Here is a 25,134-nt window from a genome sequence, read left to right on the forward strand (position 1 = left end):
TGCACTGTACTCATGCAAGCACATGTATAGTCCATAAAGCTGTGGCACACTGGTGTATAAATCATAAGTACACTAGTCAACCTTTTAACATCTCCCTCCTTAGTGTCACAAGGAGAACATAGTCTTTTTGGTGGAAATTCTTCTGTTGCAGACTATATAATCTTTTCTGTCACACAAACCAATTTGGGAAAAAAATCCCATGGGGTGGTCACCTTCATAGACACTTACCCCAATACACCCACCCTCGGTTAAAAAAATTAACCAATTACTAGCAGCTATCTGGCAGCTAAAACAGTAAGAGGCAGATCTTGGCTCATTTCTGCAAATATTATTTCCAAGTCATGAAACATATTAAACTAAATAATGGTCGATGAGACGTTAACTTGCATTTTTTTGGGCAAACATTCAATGTGATTTGGGAATTTTGAAAACATATGGGTCACCTTGGATGACAACCACACATTTTATCTTTCTCTCCTCATATAGAGCTAGTCAACCTTGCCTAATTCTATTTATTATTTCAACAATACAAGCAACTGTATGGCTTATGTTATCACAATATCATACTGTTCATATATTTTATCTGCTTCAGCAGCAACTTTCTTTGTAAACCCCCGCCAATGTATTAATAATGAAAACTAATCAAATACTATATTTAGTCTCCATAAATTGACTGAAATCAAAAGTTATTAGCATGTGAACAAAAGCAATTTACAAGCTGCGGTGACAGTTCTGGTGTCATTTTAGCATACTCTTTTTTAAATTTTTGATAGTTTGGGGCAACGCTTAGACCTCTGTCATCAATCCGATGCTGCAGCTGTTCCCCGCTGGGTGTATACTAAGAACTGAGTGATCAAAGACCACTGATCGCTCAGTTAATAGTCTTCAGTGAGCAGAGAGCTGTCAGTAATCGGCTCTCTGGTCTTCCCCTGCAGCGCTCACTGGAACACTGGGCTTTGAAGGGGACGGGAGCGGCTCGCTCAGGCTCTCAACGGTGCACTGACATCATCTCTTGGATTATCAAAAATAAATTACTGTTGCACTGACTAGGCTCTGCAGTTCCACCCAGAGAGTGTTCTTAATGAGCCGGGAAGGTGTTATTTCTATGTACAATATGCATTTTTAATAATGCTTTTTAATTTTTTTTGAAGGTTTTTGTTCAATAAAATTAATACTGTTTTTATCGGAGCGTTGGTATGCCTTTTATGGTACTTTTAATAAAAAAACCTGATTATGTAAACACGTTTTTCAGTTTATTTACAGTATATTAATGGGGATGTTGGTACCAGTTTTCATGGATTTATAAATCAGGGTTCACATATCCATTCCCTTTTCTCTAGTGTGATGTATTACTAACAGGGGCAGGGACAGCAATAAAAACTTGAGTTACTAATTATGTTTCCACTTTATCCAGGAAAATGGGGTTTGCACCTAAACTGGTTTGATAACTGAATCTCAAGTCAAAATTATTATAATATTATGTATAATATTTTTTGGAAATTCTGTCTGTGGAACTGCTTATATGTTTCCAAGGTAATGGAGCTTTGGTTTGGAAATCCGCTGTTCGTAAATATAAAAGTTTAAGTGTTACTAAACCCACAACAGTTAAAAGAGTCTGTATATTTAGTAAAGCATACTTGTTATGAGGAACCAAAACAAAAAAATGGTGCAAAACACCTATCTCCTGCGCTCTGAGAGGTAATCTTCTAACCACATCCAGCCACACTCATGCGGCTACCGAAGACTTTCTACTTGGCTTTGCTTGGATACTTCAGCCTTGCAGCCCCCTTTCAAGACCAGGGTAGTCTGAGACCACTAAAATAAAAAAAACAAATACAAGGGCGCCCCGGCCTAGTGCATTATCCTCTATAAAGATTTTATTGGATAAAATTTATAAAAATACTCACAAACAGAGTCTTGGTAAAAGCATAGATTCTGAGAAAGAGGCGAAGCCTCGAAACGCGTAAGCCTAGCTTTAGAGGACACTATACCTTGGGGTTCTGATGCGGATGGCACTGTATCCATTTGATATGCTTTTACCAAGACTCTGCTTGTGAATATTTTCATACCTTTCATCCAATAAAACCTTTATAGAGGATAATGCACTAGGCTGGTGTGCCCTTGTGTTTGTTTTTTGATTTTAGTTATGAGGAACCTAAGGGGTTAATCTTGTGCATTGTGTAAAAAGGATGTTTGATCAGGTCTTCTCTGATCCTCCCTTTCTTCCACAGTCCCCAATCCATCTCCTGATAGTACAGAGCTTTGGAGGAACTCTGCACATGCTCAGTTTGAAGTGCATTGCTAGAGAGTTTTTTTTTTTTTTGTGGGAGGGTGCACGTGATCAACACAGCATTGTCAAGACAGAGGGTCAGGAGTCATGCTACCTCATAGGACAGTCAGAGGAGAATTGAAACTCCTCCTACAAGTTTTTTTTTTTTAATAAATTCAATGTCTCCTCCTACAAGCTTTAACCAGAGGTCGGCTGGACACTGATGGAAGTCACAAAACTACTATATACTGCTGATGTGAAAGGGTATTTAGCAGTTTATTTTTACAAAAATAATTGCGTTTCCATGTTCTGTGTACTGTGGGAGACCAGATATAGTGAATGCAGGGTCCTGGGTTTAGTAACAGTTTGATCAGTGGATTTGCAAAGATGTTTAATAACAGATGTAGTTTAACTGACCTGATTTGATTTGTTTGCTCATCTATGGCATCAACAGCACTCTCCACTGAACTGAGAAGGGACTGGATCTGATTGGCTGTCTCCTTCAGTAGGAATCTTGTTACAAACTGATCAACATTGGTACCTTTTTCATACACCTGAAAAAGAAAAAGCGATAATTAATCAGGAGTCCTACAGGAAGTAGAATGAGCAGTAACTTGCCTGTATATAATACATATACTCAGGCATTTGACTGATGGTACTTATCTGGAATATCTAAACAATGAATCCAAGATTCCTTTTTGTAACATGTTTCACAGTAGTAAAAACCGTGAAAAAGTCTAAAAATTTGTTTTTTAGCACTGATTTAAAATGCAGGCAACACTTAACCATCAGTTAAGTGTTGCCTGCATTAAGTGTTGCCACCATATAATTAACAATAACACCAAAAAAACAAGCACATTACTCTGTATTAACTCTAGACAAAAAAAAACTTTAAACAAAATCACATACTGTACATTTAACTTGATTTATTTTTCAATAATATGTGCAATCAAATAATTCTCTAAAGTGGACCTGTCACGAACATTAAAGCAGAAAACTCACTTTTAAATAGAACACACTCCATACTTTTGCAAATGTCTGTTCAGAAGAACAAAACAGAGTGGGACAAAGTATTGCATTCTTCAGCACTGACATTTTAAGCCACCTATACATTTGTGGGTATGTCCACACATGGAAAATACAACTTTCTGCACTTTAGGCAACACAGTGCATACAAGTGTGAAGCCAGCCTTAAGTTGCGGTATGTATAGTGCTGGTGCTTTGCAAGTCCTGGAGATTTCCTACTCCAAGGAAATGATCTCCTTTGTAAAGGTCATGGAATGACATAAAGGACTAAAGACAACAAAGACGCAAACATACATATATACAAACACGGTCGAGCTTTGGGAGGTACAGCCAATACTTGGGCTGTGTGCCTCCGAGCCCTGTTCATAAATAAATATGGGGAAGATAGGGGGAATAATCTGGGTAAATAGGGGGTATTAGAGGAATCGGCATTTTTGGATAAAATAATTAAAGGGATAATATTATAATCCATAACATAATATATATAAATATTGTTAGAACAGCCAATATCCCCAAAGGTACAAAAGGTATAAAGGGAAGGGGGGACAAAAAGCAGGACTTTGTGTGAGGTGTGTGGAGTTGGTTGGGATAAGAAATAGTACATTAATCTGTAAAAGGTAAGCTTTAATCAGATATTATCATAATATCCATCATAATAACATTACGTATAGTAATAAGGTCAATCGGTACCAGAAACATCTCATAGTTGAGTCATACATAAAAACCAGGAAACAACATTGGAAGGAAAGTCATTGATGGGCCTGTATAAATTCCAAATCGTAAAGTAGAATGATAATTGTGGGGGATGCATCAAAGATAGGCTCAACGCATTTCGTGGACAGTTTCCACTTCGTCAGGAGCAGATGTATCCCAAGTTAATGTTTGTAATTAGGGTAAATATGGATAAAATTGTTGTGGATGGGGGTTCAGGGCCATAAAGTCTGCACCGAGAGATGAAGGAACCCATAACTGCGGTCCAGGGCACAACCATTGAACACATCAGGATGACTAAAGAATAACCATATTGATGAATGTAGATAGGATAGAGGTAGTGATCTCCCATGGTATCTATAATGATAAGTGTAGTACATGGTGGGTTAATTGGGAAGGATTGTCTTACTGATATGGTTGGTAATTGATGGGGAAATTTCATATGTCCTTAATAATATTGGCTCACAATATCTAAGAATGAATTTTAAACCTGGTTAAGGGGCCATACAGAGACATATAAGGATGGTTACCATAGCTGACATCATACTATAGGAATGTCAGGAATGTGCTATCTTCCTTAGAAGGTAATGCTGCGTACGATTGGTCAGATGCTACCCACTAGTCCTGTATATACTACAGCCAAAACTTGGAATAGCAAGTCTTGTATCAGAACTGCATTATGCATGCGTCTGGTTTGATCATCTGTGCCATGATGCAAAGACGGAGGACTCTGTGGCGAAAAAGGCATCTATAGATAAATAAATATTCTTGTTACATTTTCTAATATTATTACATCTGTTATCTGTCATTGCTTAGTTAAATATTATACATACAAGTGTTTGTGTGATCTCTCTTTGAACATCTCGAATAAAACCCCAAAAACAAACTATCACGTAACCGTGATAAAACAGTAGCTTACATATGAAAGCATATTATTTTTTAAAGCTCAATGTACTACATGAATACCAGGAGTTATATACTTTTAGAAATTTAAAGAGTGTACTAGGAGCCATTTTTAATGCCTATACTGACTTCACAGCTCAAGTTGAGTTTACGCCTATGACCCTCACAACTGGTTTCTTAATGGAACCAATAGGCTACCTTGCTGACCAGCAGTAAGAGGGAAGGCCTGCCTGAGCTCAAACAGTTTCAGAAGTTTGTATTTGCATAACACAGCACCCTGAATATTGGGCCCCCTGAATAGTAATAAGTTTCTGCAATAAACTTCTGGTGCCTGGTCTTTAACTTTAGTACTGGTAGCCATTAAGGCAGTAAAGCTATGAATGCAACATGATCTGTTAAGTCTTCTTTTTTCTTGGTTTATGCCTTACTTTCGGCAAATATTTTATCATTAGCATCTATCCGCAGAAAGTTTCAGATCTAAAATGTGAGGACAGTTTTTAATTTGAGGAAATAGTAGGTAATGTTCTCAGATGAGTTTTCTAATGTGCAAAGATAAACTCCGCAAATGAGAGTAACTAATGGCGCTTTTCCACTGCATGGAACCGAACGGTTCGGCTCGCTTTTGTGCTTTTCCACTGCTGGTACCGCATGGTATAGTGTAGGAACGGTTCGGTACGGTACGGCGGCGCTTTTCCACTGCATTAAACCAAATGGTACGGCTCTCAAAAACAGTACCACCTCGATTGTGGTTCCAAGAGGTACCATAACCGGTACCATATCCCACAATCCTTTGCATGCAGTCACTACTAGCCACTGATTGGTCAGAGAATCCCACCCACTTAACTTTAGTACTACTTTAGTGGAAAAGCAAACCATACCGTACCGTACCGAACCGTTCCAACACCGTACCATGCGGTACCAGCAGTGGAAAAGCAAACCGGGCCAAGTAGGGCCAAGCAGGGCCGAGCCGGTACTTGCAGTGGAAAAGTGCCATAAAGGGTACAGTACACACTGTTGAAAAATGACAAATAAGACATTGATCGTTCTCCTGCAGGCACACACTGGAGGGTGAAGGCTAATGAGGGAACACATTTCTTCATGCTTAGTCTGGAGTTCTCTGGTATATGTTATTAGATCCATCTATACTAAAAGTCATCTTTCTAAGATTATTCTAAACTGAAAATATAGAAGGGTAAGTGACATTTTAGCAAAATGAAAAACAGTACGGAATATTTTAGCAGCATCTCTAAATCAACATCTTTGAGGCATGATGGCCGTTTTTTTTGGACAATAAGCCTACCTTCCAGTGTCTAAACAGTGATAAGGCTTGCACCATAACTCCTTGGGTTACACATACACACATTAGGGAAAAAAAACAGCCTTCAGCTCTGATTTCTGGTCTCCCCGTGGGGTCTATTACCAGAATCATCTTTTGCAGCCTGGGTGTGATGCTCTCAAACAAGTGCTCTCTGCTGGCTGAAATGCTGTGTTGATAACATTGTACCTGTCATAAATTTTGACACAACTCAAACAGCAATCACTGAATTATAATTTAAAATAAATTTACCAATGACAATTTTAAATTAGAGATGATGGCCAAAATTATTTTACAGTTGTTAGGAAACACATTCTCTGATCATGACTGTGAAATACAGACATTTGCACATATTACATAACATTTTCAATATAAAAAATTGTTGCTACTGTTTGTAGAAAGACACTTTCATAAACAACAACTGACTAGCTTAAAATGTTCCAGTTACATAAATAGATTATAAAAAAGATGATTTAATTGTGATCATTTTGATTCACTTAACGTTACTTGCTCCTTAATGGAAGCCCATGTCTAACACTGATTATGCAAGGGATTCATCAATATCCTTGAGATTACTGATCTAACCAACTAACTAGATTTACCTGGGATCTGTTATGGAGATCCAAAACATGAAATGCTGTTGAAGTCAAGCCTTGGTATGTCAATCCTGGTGCACCAATAACATTCATATTATAGCAATAATACAATACAGAGTGAACTACACTGCTCATAAAAATATAAGGAACACTTTTTATTCAGAGTATAGTTCAAGGTCAAGTAAACTCCTGGGATATGAACCTTGTCAGTTAAGTAGCAGAGGCGGTTGTTAATCAGTTTTAGCTGCTTTGGTGTTAATGAAAAAGGAACAGGTGCACTAGATGGGCAACAATGAGATGACCTCCAAAACAGGAATGGTTTTACAGGTGGAGGCCACAGATATTTTTTTTCCCTACTCATCTTTTCACTAGTTTTGCATTTGGCTAGGGTCAGTGTCACTACTGGTAGCATGACGTGATACCTGGACCCTATAGAGGTTCCACAGGCAGTCCAACTCCTCCAAGATGGCACATGAATACGTGCCATTGCCAGAAGGTTTGCTTTCTCCCAGCACAGTTTCAAGAGCAAGGAGGAGATTCCAGGAGACAGGCAGTTACTCTAGGAGACCCATTAGCAGGACCTGTATCTGCTTCTTTATACAAGGAGGAACAGGATCAGCACTGCCAGAGCCCTACAAAATGACCTCCAGCAGGCCACTGGTGTGAATGTCTCTGACCAAACAATCAGAAACAGACTTCATGAGAGTGGCCTGAGGGCCTGAAGTCTTCCAGTGGGCCCTGTGTTCACTGTCCGGCACCATGAAGCTTGATTGGCATTTGCCATTGAACACCAGAATTGGTAGGTCCGCCACTGGCGCCCTGTGCTTTTTACAGATGAGAGCAGGTTCTCCCTGAGCACATGTGACAGACTTAAAAGGGTCTGGAGAAGCAGTGGAGAATTTTATGCTGCCTCTAACATCGTTCAGCATGACTTGTTTGGTGGTGGGTCAGTGATGGTCTGGGGAGGCATATCCATGGAGGAATGCACAGACCTCTACAGGCTAGACAATGGCACCCCGACTGCCATTAGGTATCAGGATGAAATCCTTGGTCCCATTGTCAGACCACACGCTGGTGTAGTGGGTCCTGGGTTCTTCTTGGTGCACGACAATGCCCAGCCTCATGTGGCGAGTGTATGCAGCCAGTTCCTGAAGGATGAAGGACTTTATACCGTTGAATGGCCCCCACGCTCGCCTGACTTAAATCCAACAGAACACCTCTGGAACAATATGTTTCGGTCCATCCGACGCCGCTGAGTTGCACCTCAGTCTGTTCAGGAACTCAGTGATGCCTTGGTCCAGAACTGGGGGGAAATACCCCAGGACATCACCATCGTCCGTCATCTCATTAGGATCATGCCCCGACATTGTCAGGCATGCATACAAGCACAAGAGGGGCATACAAACTACTGAGTGGCAATTTGTGTTGCTGCAATGAAATTTCAGCAAAATGGACTAGCCTGCTGCATAATTTTTCCACTTTGATTTTTGGGGTGTCTTTGAATTAATTTCTCTGTAGGTTGATCATTTTAATTTCCTTCAACTGATGTGGCATCCTCTGTTCCTAACACATTACTCAATCCTTATCAGTATAGATATTCAGCATGATATTTTTACCCATTGAGATCTGATGTGCTTTCAAAGTGCACCACTTTACCTATCACACCTCTTTTCCCCTTTGGACCACAACCATTTTCACATTTTAGCTATGGGCCATGTGACTTGCCAATAACTTACAACACTGAAGATTTGAATGCACTGTATCGTAGCACAAATTATACTTTATTGTTGTGGTACAAAAAAGACAAAACAGAAAAAAACTCCTTTTCCATGTTTGACCTGTGATAGTTGACCTGCGATAGTTTTAAAACTGCTAATATAAAGTACAAAATTTATTCTGTGATTTGTCCAAGTTATAACAACACTAACTTGTTGTGTTTGGTACAAAAAAGCATGGTGAAGTCATTTACAAAATAATTAAAGGCATTTTTTAATATACAGCACATCAAAGAAAATTCAAAATATAAAATAAAAAATTGCCTGCTTTAACGTCATGCAATGCACTTCCAGTTGATTTTTAAGCTTTTTGTTTCCGATAATTTTTATTGAAAAGTCACGGATTTTCAGTTGTTTCTATTGAAGTCTATGGGGCTAAAAATTTATAGGCAACATACAAAATTCCCCAGATCCCTGCCCTAGGGAAAGTCCTAACACCCATTCAACTTAATCTGCTGTTTTAAGACCCACTTCTGGGAGTTAAGCCCAGTGACCCACCACTACAGTCTGGGCCTGCCGCTGACTGGTCCTGTTACTGCCTCTCATTATATTATTATCATAGCATCGCTTTAGAACATTGTAAAGACCCCACTACTGGACTCATTGGAAAGTGTCCACACCACTAGACAGTGATGATGGTATCCAAAGAATGAAACATTTGGGACTTTAAATGAGGCATCCCTGAATTGAGGCTCGGGGCTAATAAGTAAGGCACCTCCTGCAATGAGGCTAGATATCTCCATCCCTGTTCATGATAAAAAGGAGAGGGGAAATTGGGACTTTAAATGAGATGCATGAGTTTCAGTGGGTGTACCGCAGTAATGTAATCAAAAAAGAAAAAATTTAGTTGAGAGATGGTTTTATTGGAAAAGCTTATCAGCCTGTGACATAACCTAATTGAAATCTCAATCCCAGGTAAATTAAGTACATTGGGTACAGTTAGATAATAACATGCTAAACATGAATATGTTTTGGCATCCAAAGAAGGACCCCTCCCACTCAGCAGTGAAGGAGCAAGAAAGCTTGGGATCATCACATGACTTATGGCAAGTATTTGGGGGACAGTTACATAGTGGGTAAGGTTAAATAAAGATTACAGTCTATCCAGTTGAACCTGTGTAGGTGTACAGGTGTCAACAATTATTTCCCATATCCCTGTATGTTGTGTTCTTTAGGATGCATGTCCAAGAGTCTTAAAAAGATCAATACTACCCACTAACACCACCAATTGTGGAAAAGTCCTTATGTCCACGTCCTTATCGCCCTCATAGTGAAAAAACCCCTGCACAGCTTAAGGTTAAACCACTTCTCCTCCAATCTCTTTGTGTGGCTCTTACTTTTTCTGAGACTGAATAGTTTTTCTCCTATGCTGGGATCACCATTGAGGTATTTGTAAATTGTTATCATGTCCCCTCTCAAGCGTCTCTTCTCCAGGGAGAATACATTTAGTGCTTGTAGTCCTTCCTCGTAATTGAGGTCTTTCAATCCCCTTTCTAATTTTGTTGCCCTTCTTTGGACTCTCTCCAGCACATCCTTTCTGAGGACTTGTGACCAGAACTGGATGGAATACTCCAGAGTTTTATAAAGTGTCAGGATTATAGTTTTATCTCTGGGGTATATCCCCTTTTGTATGTATGCTAATATTCTGCCTGGATTTAGTAGCTGCAGCTTGACATTGCATTCTATTGCTCAGTCTGTCTTCTATTAGGGCCCCCAGATCTTTCTCCATCTTTGATTCCTCTGTATCCCATCCTCTATATCATTTATGAATAACTTAAACAGAATTGGTCCCAAGACAGAGCCTTGGGGTACCCCACTTGCCACTCCAGACCAATATGACTGCCCCTGTAACTAGTTTTCTATCCAGGAACAAACCTCATGTCAACAGACCATGCCAACAGACCACGCCAACAGACCTTAGCTTGTAGATTAGGCATTTTATGGGGAACTGTATCGAATACTTTTGCAAAATCCAAATACACCCCATCCACAGGCCTCCCCCTGTCTAGATGGCAGCTCACTTCCTCATAGAATGTTAACAGATTGGTCTGGCAAGAATGACCCTTTGTAAATCAATGCTGATTACTACTAATGATACTGTTTTCTTCAGCAAATTCTTGGATATAGTCCCTTATCATCCCCTCCAATAATTTACCTACTATTAATGTTAGGCTGACTGGCCTGTAGTTTCCAGAAATATGTCTCTGTACTTTTTTGAATATTGGTACCACATTGGCTTTTCTCTAATCAGCTTATACAATTCCTGTCAGTATGCAGTCCACAAAGATTAGGAATAATGGTCTAGCTATAACCTGACTGAGTTATTTGAGGACTTTCGGGGTGTAAGCCATCTGGTCCTGGTGATTTATTTGTATTACACTTATTAGTCTTTCTTTGACTCTGGCCTCTATTAGCCACAAGGGTACATCCTGTGATGGGCTGCTAACAATCCTGTCATGGTCATTATACCCCTCCTTTTCCTGTGTAAAGACTGAGAAGAAGAAAGCATTTAGTACATTTGCCTTCTCTGTGTCATCTGTAACCATCCTCCCATTATTGTCTTTTATGTGGGAAATGCGCTCTGATCTTGCTTTTTTACTGTTAATATATCTAAAAAATTCCTTGGGATTTTTTTTACTCTCCACTACTATGTGTCTCTCGTAGTGGGGGCTTCTTTGGCTTTAATCAGAGTTTTATATAATCAACTGTAGTCAGCTTCTTTAGGTTTTAGGTTAGGTTCCTAAACATTTAGGACCATTTAGAATAAAAACAATGGTAGTGATTTAGAAAGCAGGACACTTAACTGCACAGGATGAGTATGTCTAAATTGATACACCTTTGGGTGTGCTAGAGAAACTCACTACCACAATAACTAACTTTAAGGGTTCACAGAGTTTCACAGGCATTTTATATGCCTAGCATATACTTCCCACCGCTTTCCCATGTCTGGGGAGCCGCAGGTAAATGTACATTCTGCTATTCAAGTAAATGCCTGTACGTTGCCATACTCTTGTGAACGGTGCTGTTTTATTGCATCAGCATTTACTCATGCATAGGCGCCCAGTGTATTTCTTGAACGTGAAACTTCTGTGTTCAGGAAACATGCCGAGCACACATACATGGATAAATCCCAATGCAAAGAAACATCTGCATTCACAAGAGTTTGGCTGCATATCGTCATTTACTGTGGCCCTTCGGGAGCAGAAAAGCAACAGGAAATTTATGCTAGGCATATAAAATGCATATAAATCCTTGTGTGCATGAACCCTAAAGAGTAATATAATAATGTATTTTTAGCTTTTCAGGCAAAGAAAGAGTTATCTTAATAAGCGAGAGAAAAAGATGCCATACTGTTTCCAATTTATAATTAAGAAGTAAAAATTGCTGTGCTCGTTATCTGGATAAAACAAACCTTTCTCCTCACTAATCATCTCTGTAAAACAAACACCCCGCTGAACTCCGCTCGGCACAGTCTGCTTGCCGATAGCTGCCAAAATGAGATTCTTTTGTTCCTTTTATTCCAAATGACAATTTACTACAAGGACAGAGTAATTCTGCTGACTGTATTCTGTCAATACACAGCAGGCAAATGGAAGATTCCTGGTTTCTAAGTATTAGGCAATATAATAAAGGTTTAGTCATTTTTACCAAGTTTTGAGATCTGAGCATGTATGTTTAAAGCCAACAACTGCACCATCTGAGTGCATTAAGGGCAAAGCAACAAGTTAATTTCAATACCAGACACATCTGTGCCTTTTCCATTGTTTCTTCATTTACCTGCCATCATCGAAAATATGTTGCCCCAAATGTAAGCTCCAAAATTCAACTTAGAGCTAAGGACAGAGCGCAAGGGCTAAAGATTTTCTGCCTGCTTACTTTGTGTAACAGTGTGGGGTTCCAGAGATGCCAATCACCAACACATGGGAGGAAGGGTAGGGAGTCCTACCCTTCATGCTCCTTCATGACGAAGGAACTGGGGAACTGGGTACTTTTCTTATCTTCACTTCCAGTGGCTGAGCAAAAAGAAAGAAGAGCAAAGGTATGCACACCTAGAGGAGCCACCATTAAATTGAACCTATTACTTTGCCCTGCTTGGGAAGGTTTACTAAATAAATATAATAAGATATAAATGCATACAAAATAGAGCTAGGACACTATAAGATTTAGTGAAGCATTGTTCGCTTCTGTGCTTAGGCACTGGCCACATGCCTATTGCCAGATGATCTAACAACTGGATCCCAAGCACCAAAAGAGCGCTTGAGGCAAAGCTCACATAACTCTAAAACAGAGGATCCCATGATTACTGGGGCATGTAAGCTTTTCTGCATGTTTTCTATAATATACTTGCTAAAATGTATTGTAATTTTGCTTTTAAATTTATGTATAGGGTATGTGAACATACAAGCCCTCAAACTAACCATACTGCCCCCTAACAAATATACTGTAATATTTACCTGTGCAGCGTTTAGTCATGTGATTTCATTTAATTGACCAGGCCTGCCTTAATATTATTCCACAAGTCCCTTCGGCTGAGTTGATGTAACCAATGTGGAAGCATTATGTGATTAGTTGAAAAGAGATGTTCAGAGCACAATCAATTGCTCTATGGTCCAACCTTATGTGAAAGGATAAGATATGGCTCCAATAATAAACCTATTAAGGACACTATAACTGTCTTGCAGCTCTCAGTGAAAAATATCCCACCATTTATCTAAAAGCAAACCAATAAGACAGAAAGTTCGATGGTAGTCTAAGCTACTACTGATGCTTTGACCCAGGAGTGTGAGGAACTCCGTGTCCTCTTGGCCTCTGGATGCTGCACTTAATATGCTGTGTTAGTGAGTCTCACTAAGCCGATTTCAGCACTCTGGACATTTATCGTTACAACCCCACTGTCCACAGCTGGGAGTCTTTTCTTTACTAGATACGGGAAGCAATCTTGGACCACAGATAAGACATATTCTCTTCTGGGTGCATTTTCATTGCTTCCTTGCCTTGAATTAAAGTTATTACTACACTATTAATGCACTCTCTGCTTTATTGTTTTGCTTTTAGATCATGTGATTAGTCACCGGAGGCCTGGAGCAACGTTACAACACTGCAGAGGATTTCAGAGCAATTTTATGGTCAGACAGCAAATTAACCTAAATTTCTGTATTTGCAGCATTGGTAATGGCAAAAAAATGTCCCAAAGTGCATGCATTGCAATATACTGGGAAGGGTTTTCAAATTTTGCCATGACATACACTTTAGCAAATTGCAAAACAATAAATAAATCTGTTGGGGGTGGGGGAGTGTTTTGAAATAATCCTTTGTACAGGGGAGTGCAGCCAGTGCTTCTGCCTTTCTGGATGATTCCATGACCCCCCCCCCCCCCCCCACATACACAAACACCCTTCTGGGATGCCTACATCAAAGATCCCAAGAGGTTTTTGGGCTGTGTGCAATTTACTGCACATGTGTAGCACAGTGTCATCAGGAGACTGGCTGCTAAGACCCTCGGCCTTCCTCTTGATGATGTCACCAGCAAGATGGTGGTGAAGTGGTTTTTGGCAGAGAATTTGCTGGGTGGTTGACAATGTTATTTTATTTCACATCAGCAGACCAGGTAAGAAGATGTTAACATTAAAATGAAAGAATATGTTACATCAACAATTCATGCAGAATTTGTGATATGTGTCTACTGTACCACGTACTTGTGTTAACAAAATATCCTGTTCTCTTTGTATGGCTTCCTTTGTGTGAAATACCTGGTGTTCTTGTTAGCCCCTCTGATCTCCTATTTTAAACTGACTACGCTAGGCATGAGAGCTTATCCACCTCAGTGTGGTCAGTATTCTGGCTGTGCTGGGAGAACAGCCTACCTGTCCTCTATTGATCAGACTGACACCCCCCCCCTGCACTGCACAGCCATTCACTAGGAAGATCAATGTACTACTGCTTCTGCTCCAACAGCTCTCTGAACTGCTTATGCAGCTGTGAATCAGAAGATTCCTGCTGCTGCAATTCGCACCAGCCTAAATCCCCAGTGTGAATGTAGCCTTAAAGTCCAACTCTGGGAATTAGCAAAATCTACCCTTAGAAGCAGAGATCCGCTGTCCTCTCTGGATCGTCACTATACTCTAAGCCTGGTTGTTGATTTAAACGTCCTATAGTCATACAGCTTCTCTGATGTGTACACCTACATTACCAGAATAATACATGGAACTCCACTTTATATCATACTACAGTGAATTTGCACTCAACTGTTCACAAATACATATATACATTAATCCAGTGGTTCTCAAATCCGGTCCTCGGGACCCACTAACAGGCCAGATTTTAAGTATTACCTTGGGGGATGCAGACTAGAATACTGCAATCACTGAGAAGCAAATGAGATCACCTGTGATGTAATTTAGTTATCTTGCAAACCTGGCCTGTTGGTGGGTCCCGAGGACCGGATTTGAGAACCACTGCATTAATCAGCCATATGACCACACACCTAATATTGTGTTGGTCCCCTGTTTTCTGCCAAAACAGCCTTGACTCGTCGAGGCATAGACGTCACTAGACCTCTGAAGGTATGCTGTGGTATATGGCACCAAGCTATTGGTAGCAGATTCCTAAAGTCATGTACGTTGCGAGGTGGCGCCTCCATGAATGGGACTTGTTTTTCCAGCACATCCCACAGATGTTAATTTTGATTGAGATCTGGAGAATTTGTAGGCCAAGTCAACACCTCAAACTGGTTGTTGTGTTCCTCAAAATATTCTTAAACCATTTTTTCAGGGTGCATTATCTAGCTGAAAGAGGTCAGTGCCATCAGGAAATACTGTTTCCATGATGGGGTATACCTGGTCAGCCACAAGGTTTAGGTGGGCGGTAGAGTCTTTTGGCTCCGCCCCCCCACAGACAGATGTCTTTGCAATTAGTCCGGCAACAGGGTATAAATTCCCTGCCCCACCTGAGACACTCCCATTGCCTGACGAAGGAGCACGGATGCTCCGAACGCGTGCAACCCCTATTTTTCTCCTGCCAGGAAGTGATGTCATCAGGGATCAGAAGTCGGCAGCCGGAGCCCTGTTGTGCATGCTCTGCCGCGGCCAGTGACAACTAGCAGCCCCACAGCGGCTCGGCTATACCTCTGGAACCTCACCACCTACTCCTATGTCCATTATCCTGGAAGAGGAAGATGGATGACCCTAACAGTCTTTGTGTACCGGTCTCACCCAACCTCGGACAGTGAGTCACCAATTTTAACAGTGTTAAATAAACCTGTACTATACTAAGCTGGCGCCGCTCTCTCCTTTCTTTCATGTATCAAGTAACATCCAAATAAATGGCAGGACCCAAGGTTTCCCAGCAGAACATTGCCCAAACCATCACACTGCCTCTGCCAGGTTGCTTTCTTTCCATACTGCATCCTGGTACCATCTCTTTCCCAGGTAAGCAATGCACATGCACCCAGCCATCCACATGATGTAAAAGAAAACATAATTCATCAGACCAGGCTACCTTCTTACATTGCTCTATGGTCCAGTTCTGAGACTCACGTGCCCACTGTAGGCATTTTGGCTGTGGACACAGCTCAGCATGGGCACCCTGATCATTCTGTGGCTACACAGCCTCAAATACAACTGCAATGCCTGATTTTTCTGCTTCTAACACATCAAATTCAAGGACAACATGTTTACTTGCTGGCTAATATATCCTGCCGACTTTCAGATGCCACTGTAACAAGATAATTAATGTTATTCACCTATTCTGGCAGTGGTCATAAAGTTATAGCTGATCGGTGTATACTTCTCCACTATTGCATTGCCTGGAAGCTCTGATACAGATATGGGAGTTTTAATAGTATTTGTAGCTCTGTATCCTTTTAAATGATTTGACATGTCTGCATTGTTTAGGTACCTTGTGTTTTTCTTTCTTAAAAAAATAAAAAGAGATTAAACATAAAATGGAGTTTGCTCCCGTAAAGGGCTCATACCTATGAGGGCCCCCTGTCACTAAGCAAGAAAATGATAAAAAAAAAGTTTTCAGGCCGTGAATTTGTAAGAATGTAAAGGATGACTAGGTTCCATTATAACATGTTTGATAACATTTATTACACAAAATGTATGCACAAATGAGACACTAGTTCCTCTAATGCAGCAAAAACATGAATAGATAATGACACACAATTATGGAGATATATGACTACACCGCTCTGCCAAGAAAATAAAGCATTAGCCACTCGCAAAATATATGCAGGCTGTGCCATATTTTATATAAATATATTATATTATTTTATATAAAATTACATATTACAATAATAATACATATTACATATATATAATACATATTATATATATATATATATATATATATATATATATATATATATATATATATATATATATAATTACATATTACATATAATACATATTTTATATAAAATTCAGTGAAGAAGAAAAAACTATAGATTGCATTAAGAAAACATGTAAAGGCAAAGGAGTGTATTATTTATAAATGTGTAAGGACACATGAAACACAATAGGCTCAGTTCTAATGTTTTCCGGGCGAAGAAGAATCTTTTTTTACATCCATGCGACTGATATTTTTAAATTTCATTGGACGCAGCTTTAAATAACAATCACTTTTTTGAAAATAAAGATCCTTATTCTTGTACTTTAGCTTTGTGAACTTAGCCTTCCTGTCCCGCTACCAAGTTGGGCTGAGCACTGCTCAGCCATTTAAAAGAAGCTTTTATTATCTATAGAATATAGAATACAAAGCTTCCTCCGATTGTCTAAGATGAAGATCATGATGCCATTTGCATGCTTCTACACCCCAGCTAATCAGAGGAAACTTTGTACTCATTCAGAAATTAAACTTCCTGTGAATGGCTGAACAGTCTCTGTCCCACTGCCGGTACACATCACTGAATACTGTAGGTAGCCAATGCTAGATACAGTTTAAACAACGTTCACAGTGGATGCATCTATTAATGAAGGCAATAGTTGGTTTGAAGCAGCTTGGCCCAAACTATTTTAAAGTGACAGAAAGCTTTAACATCCCAAATAGTTTTGGATTTCTCCACGAGAATTCCACATTATGCTATAATGTGGGAGCATGCACAACATACACTCACCGGCCACTTTATTAGGTACACCTGTTCAATTGATTGAAAGAAATGAAGGTGCGCAAACAAGTGAATGTGTTATCAGCAGCAACCGAAACTCCAACCTGCGTGGAGTGAATACATTGAAAATGGTGTATGGGGTGCGCTTGATATACTGTATGTGATAAAATCAAACATGTCATTTCCAAAAGGAAATGCACTAGATAAAGATTTTAAAAATAATATTACGTATAAATGGTACACAACAAAAATGCACTATGTATGCAAACATACACAGAAAATAAAGTGATGGAATAAAGTGAACAATAAAGTGAATGATATATGAATCAAGTCCCAGAAAAAAAAAGTCCACAAATTTGTGCAAAGCGTGCAAATGAATCTTCTTATTAATTAGGTGCAAATGGAAAAAGGTGCAATGTTGGTTCACAAGCTTTTATCCTCCACAGCACCGCGTGATGGGAATGAGGCGATGGTACCCTTACCAGCTATGCTAATTAAAAAGCTAAAAAGGGTACCATCGCCTCATTCCCATCACGCGGTGCTGTGGAGGATAAAAGCTTGTGAACCAACATTGCACCTTTTTCCATTTGCACCTTATTAATAAGAAGATTAATTTGCGAACTTTGCACAAATTTGTGGACTTTTTTCCGGGACTTGATTCATATATCATTCACTATATTGTTCACTTTATTCCATCACTTTATTTTCTGTGTATGTTTGCATACATAGTGCATTTTTGTTGTGTACCATTTATACATATTATTATTTTAATAATCTTTATCTAGTGCATTTCCTTTTGGAAATTACATGTTTGATTTTATCACATATATCAAGCGCACCCCATACACCTGTTCAATTGCTTGGTAACACAAATTGCAAAACAGCCAATCACTTAGCAGAAACTCAATGCATTTAGGAATCTAGACAGAGTAAAGACGACTTGCTGAAGTTCAAACCGAGCATCAGAATGGGGAAGAAAGGCTGGTCTGAGGCCAGGTTCACACTAGCTGCTCACAGCAGGGGGTCCGGTGCATCCCTGTTCTCTGTTTTAAGTGCAAATCAGGTCTGAACTTTTTCCTGAATTCAGATATGAAACAGACCAGAAGACACACAGGACCCTTTTCCATTGTGAACCACGCCCACCCCGGAGCTGCGTGAGCCGGCTCCATTGAGAGTCGGTCACACTTTCCTGTCATGCGAATTGGAATGCGGGGAAACCAGCATTCAATTTGCATAAGTGTGAACCCAGCCTCAGCCTTTCAAAAACTGCTATTTTCCTGGGATTTTCACGGACTACTATCTCTAGGGTTTACAGAGAATGGTCCAAAAAAGATCCAGCGAGTGGCAGTTGTGTGGACGAAAATGCCTTGTTGTCAGAGGTCAGAGGAGAATGGGCAGACTGGTTTGAAATGATGGAAAGGCAACAGTAACTCAAACACAACCAGGGTATGCAGAATAATATCTCTGAATGCACAACACATCGAACTACAGAAGCAGAAGACCACACCAGGTGCCACTCCTGTCAGCTAAGAACACGAAACCGAGGCTACAATTCACACAGGCCCACCAAAATTGGACACTAGAAAATTGGAAAAATGATGCTTGGTCTAATGAGTCTTGATTTCAGCTGTGACATTCAGATGGTATGGTCAGAATTTGGCAAAAACAGCATGAAAGCATGGATCCATCCTGCCTTGTATCAACAGTTCAGGCTTGTAGTGGTGTAATGGTGTGGGGGATATTTCCTTGGCACACTTTGGGCCCCTTAGTACCAATTGAGCATCGTTTAAACGCCACAGCCTACTTGAGTATTGTTGCTGACCATGTCCATCCCTGCACCATGTCACAAAGCTCAGATCATCTCAAACTGGTTTCTTGAACATGACAATGAGTTTACCGTACTTCAATGGCCTCCACTGTCACCAGATCTCAATCCAATAGAGCACCTTTGGGATGTGGTGGAATATCAGAATCACATCATGGATGTGCAGCCGACAAATCTGCAGCAACTGCATGAAGCTATTATGTCAATATGGACCAAAATCTCTCAGGAATGTCTCCAATACCTTGTTGAATCTATGCCATGAAGAAACAAGGCAGTTCTGAAGGCAAAAGGCGGTCCAACCCGGTTCTAATAAAGTGGCCGGAGAGTATATCTACATATTTTGCCACATTTACCTTGAAAAATGACAAACCACAACATAACCCCTGTAAGAGGGAGGGCCACATCCTAAAAAGAAGGAGGGGAAAAGATGAGGTGCCATCAAAAGTAAAATCCTATGGATCAAGGGGTTTCGCTGTAAATAGCTTCTTCAGGATTCAAGCTTAACGATGGACACCACATAGGTCAAACTGTTACTGACTTTCAGGGAGACCTGGCCATTGTTACTCTAGAGCCCATCCTGTTTTATCCATAGAGAGACGTGTGAACCTAGCGTGCCTGGATCAAAATTACATGCTCTTGTAAATGGAGGGAGATTAACCCAGCACTGGATGCAGAGGAATAAGAGGGGTCTATCTCCACAATATAAGGTAACGCAATACCTTCTACACTGTTCCTAATGCATCCAACAAACACGACCGTTTGTCTCACCAAGCAAGAGAGGTTTGGTGATTTCACTTTCAGTATACTTGTTTGGGGTCACTGAGTGATTTCAATATGTTACAAGACCTAACTGAAAACTATCGTTACCATATTAAATGTAGTCACCAGAACAAAAAGGATGTTACCGGAACAGAAAGTGTGGACAAAACGTAAGTTTTACAGTTATTAACTGAACAATGACTCTCCCAATGTGGAAACCCACATTCTAGCAAAAACCCTTAAGTGGGGTACACACTAGTAAAAAATCGGCCGAAAATTCCCGTCCGAGGTAAAATCGTACGATTTTCGGCTAGTGTGTACACAACTTTCAGCAGCCGATGCCGACATTTTCAACGAAAAAAAATGGTGGGACAAACACCAAAATTTTTACCGTCCGTCCCCAGACGACCAATTTTCATTTAATGTGTATGCAGTACGTCTGCGAAAAATCGGATACGAAAGACCGCGCATGATCTGAAGTTGCTGACGACCCGGAAGTCTAGAAACAAATGTCCCAAAAAATATATAAAAATCGGACGAGAAATTTCGTGAACATTATGCACTGTCAACTAAAAACGGTTTTCGAGAGGCCACCTAGGCACATTAAGCGGTACATCGTGGTACTTATCAGTGATTTGCCCGGATTGTCATTGGGACCCTGAGGTTACCTCTCCATTGGGAAAATATACCAAGTGTCATCGAGCATTTTTCTTATGGTCTGGTAAGAGGCTTTATACGCTCTTGGGTGGCTTGCTGATATTGGTGCATGTGGATTCAATGTTCTGCTGGCTTTTCATTTCCATCTGGTAAGAGGCCTTATGTCTGGTGGTGGTTCACCTTTTCTATACTTGGATAGAATACACCTATACAGATCAATCTGGTAAGAGGCTCTACGTTTGGTGGCGGTCCTTTTTTCTTCTGATTTGATTACATGCCTTTTTACTAGTCATTTTGGTAAGCGGCTGCACAATTGGTGAAGGATTCACAGTATTTGTAGTCCTACACAGTTATAATATTGACAATTTTGTACGGTATCACGCTATGGATTATTATTTTTCCTTCACATGATACACGACCACAATATTGGGAGTTCCTTGCGCTAGAATTCCATTGGATCACCTGGGCACGTGAACTCATCTCATCACATGAATTCTGCAATTTAAAATTGCCGTTCTGGTAAGCACAATTCCTACGGGATCTTTTGGAAGCAGCACAAGATTTCATACATCACTAGTCACTTTATGATATTTGGGACTTTAAACAGTTGGACATTCATTTGTTTATTTTTCAATTTAGCGCGACTTATACAATATACAATATATAAAAACGGTTATGACCGCTGAGCATGAGAGAGAAAAATTGGAGGATATTTCGTCCGATTTTCGTCAAGTGTGTACGAGCCTTTAAGCCCTGTTCACACTTGAGCGTTTTTCAGCTCGTAAAACACTCATCTCTGAAGTCTCAAAACGCCCAACAAGCAAAATCTCATTCATTTCAATGGCCCCTGTTCACATATGAGTGTTTTGTCACCTGAAGCAAAACGCCTGAAGCTCTAAAAAGTACATGAGCTTCTTTTTCAGCAGATTACAAGTGTTTTTGTTAGATGTCAATGCCTGCCTTCAAACACCTGCAAAAAAGCCTAAAAAAAGCCTGAAAAACCACTGAAAAAATGCCTGAAAATGATAAGCTCAGGTGTGAATGGAGCCTTAGTGTTGGCTTACATATCTGTGAATACAGACATCGCATGTGATTCGCAGCACACTGCTCTGCAAATCACATGCGATGTCTGTGCGATGCAAATTCAGCCATACAGATGGTATGGCTGAATTTGCATCGCATTTAGACACAACTCGCACAGGACCCTTTTTTGGGTCCGCAGCAGAATCAGATCATATGGGTGTTCACACCTATGCGATCCGATTCATGTCCGAACTGACATTTCACAATGTGGTATGCAAACTGATCAGGGGGTGTCGTCAACTTTGCATTGACACCCCCAGCGATTTGCGTATGGCAGTGTGAGCTGCCTGCGAGTTGAATGCGATACAGGAACCCTCAGTGGATTTGCAGGATTCCCGCATTGGATATGTGTGAACTGGGACTCAAAAGGTAGAATTCCCCAACAGTCACCTGCAGCTGATGAACAGAAGTGAGTCACACAAAGGGCTGCATGGAGCCAATGTAATCTGAAAATACATGCAGTCTGTTCATTTTGACTCGGTTTCTTTTACAGCCATGGAAGCAAATAAAATACAGGGAATGCAACGAGAGGCAGGTTATAGCAGTTCAGTACTTTGCAAGTTTCTTCCACTTTCCCCTATATACAGGTGGAGGAATCCTTTAGGTTTATCAAATCTAAAGCTTTTATTTCTGGGTCTTAAAATAGCAAATAATCAAGAGCCATTTTAAAGCTCTCAACCAATTACTTTATGCTTTCACACAGATATAAATGTTCTACTTTTACTCCCACAAAATGGGGTCAAACATATCTGGAATCTAGCTACTTAATTACAACAAGAAAAAAATCTCTGCAAAAATGAATCACAGGTGTGATATAATTAGCCGCCTATTACTGGGATCACTTTCTTTAGTGCATTTAAACAGTGCACACGAGCAAAAGGATGGCTGGATAAAAAAATATATGAAATAAAATCCTACAAAATACTAATAGAAAATGTTATTCATACTTAAAATGAGCAATAATAAAAATACATTTTTTTAATGTTTGTACATTTGCTTATAAAGAGGTATAGTACTATATATAATATAAAGAGAGAGAATCTGTAAGATTCTGCAACACCTTGTAAGATTTATGAGAGCAAAACCTTGCCTATTAAAGAAGAATGTGGGTTAGTTCTGCACTCCTGTGACCCATTTTCAGTTGACAGCGAGCTAAAGCCTGCTGTAGGCTGATGTCACAGACCCAGTCCAGGCTCTGAAAAGATTCAGACCATATGGTCGGGATCCACCCAGAAGCCTGGACAGACACCTGGCTCAGCCTCTCAGTGAACCACTGAGAGCATGAACCAGCTGCTCCTGCCCCCTCCACAGCCCAGGGCTCCAGTAAGCGCTGGAGGGGCAGAGCAGAGAGCTGGTGACTAAAGCTGGATACACACTATCCAACTTTTGTGGTTAGATTTCCTTCAGATTTACCTTTTCTATGTAGTGCAAGGGCCTGCCAGATTGCAAACAAATTGAAAGTGTTCTGGTTTGACCTCATAATATATGGTTTTGGTAAGTCTAAAGGAAACAGTCTTCAGAAAATCATATAGTGTGTATGGCCCATAACAGTCACCAGCTTTCTGCAAGTAGAGAACAGTGGTGCTTGATCACTCAGTTTTTGGTCTTAGAGGCGGTGGGGGACTGTTGCAGCTGGAATTGGTGCTGTATCCATCTAAGTGAGTATAATATTTTATTCCTTTTGCGATCCCATACTTCTCGTTTACTCTTTTAAGGTATCCTGTGTTAAGTAACCTAATGAATAAGCTATGGCTCTAATAAATATATATATTATATATATATATATATATATATATATATATATATATATATATATATATATATATACATACACACACACACACACACATGTATATACACACACACACACACACACACACACACATACACACACACAATTTTATCAAAAGTATTGGGACGCCTGCCTTTATACGCACATGAACTTTAATGCCATCCCAGTCTTAGTTTGTAGGGTTCAATATTCAATTGGCCCACCCTTTGCAGCTATAACAGCTTCAACTCTTCTGGGAAGGCTGTCCACAAGGTTTAGGGGTGTGTCTATGGGAATGTTTGACCACTCTTCCAGAAGTTCATTTGTGAGGTCAGGCACTGATTTAAGACGAGAAATTCTCTCAACGGTGTTCTATCGGGTTGAGGTCAGGATTTTGTGCAGGCCAGTCAAGTTCCTCCACCCCAAACTCGCTCATCTATGTCTTTACGGACCTTGCTTCTTGCACTGGTGCGCAGTCATGTTGGAACAGGAAGGGGCCATCCCCAAACTGTCCCCACAAAGTTGGCAGCATGATATTGTCCGAAATGTCTTGGTATGTTGACGCCTTTAGAGTTCCCTTCACTGGAACTAAGGGGCCAAGCCAAACCCCTAACAAACAACCCCACACCATAATCCCCCATAAACCAAATGATTTTGGAGTGATTTAAAAGTTTTAAAAACGTTACAGGAAATAAAAACCACTTGATGCAAATCATTCCAGACGCACACCACTAGAGTAACTAAACCTCATTCATAAATACTAAACTACACACCGGAAACAGAGTGTAACCAAAACAATAGCAGGGAGCCCCGCAAAGCTACTGTAAAACATTAGGCCAACACTTAGATACAAATCCTCATTATGTAACAGTAATATAAGCATGTGTGTATAAAACAAACAAATCCAGCATCAGGGATGTCAAGTCACTGTAGTTGGAAATCTTACACGTTTAGGGAGACAAGCCCCCTTCCTCAGAGCTGATCCAGCTAGTTAAAGCCACCATTTAAATACTAACACTAAGCATGGGTCCCTCCCCTCTGCCAATCACGTTGGCCAGGCCCAGAGTGTCAAAGGTGTCAAGAAACAACAAGGGACCTGTCATTTCTTGCCCTTACTTTCTAAAACGTTCACTGATTGTACATGATTACGATAATGCATAGAGAAGAAGGTACATATTAATCCCCCCCCTCCCCCCTCTTTTAAGGCTCCTAGGTTATTGAATAGAGAGTAAGGGCAATTAATGACAGGTTCCTTGTTGTTTGTTGACACCTCTGACAGTTTGGTCCCGTCCAGCGGGGCTGGTGGAGGGACCCATGCTTTGTGTTAGTATATAAATG

The 25,134-nt window shown here is 40.3% G+C and overlaps 1 protein-coding gene across 1 annotated transcript in view; it reads right to left on the reverse strand.

Moving 5' to 3' along the window:
• NECAB2 (N-terminal EF-hand calcium binding protein 2) overlaps positions 1 to 25,134 on the reverse strand; it is a 389,351-nt gene that overhangs the window by 91,845 nt on the left and 272,372 nt on the right. The window contains exon 6 of the mRNA XM_082269903.1: positions 2,687 to 2,823. Coding sequence (XP_082126029.1) covers positions 2,687 to 2,823 — 137 coding nt within the window. The remainder of the gene's footprint in view (positions 1 to 2,686; positions 2,824 to 25,134) is intronic.

The sequence above is a fragment of the Pelophylax lessonae genome, assembly GCF_965119305.1.
Source record: "Pelophylax lessonae genome assembly, chromosome: 10".
Lineage (NCBI taxonomy): Eukaryota > Metazoa > Chordata > Amphibia > Anura > Ranidae > Pelophylax > Pelophylax lessonae.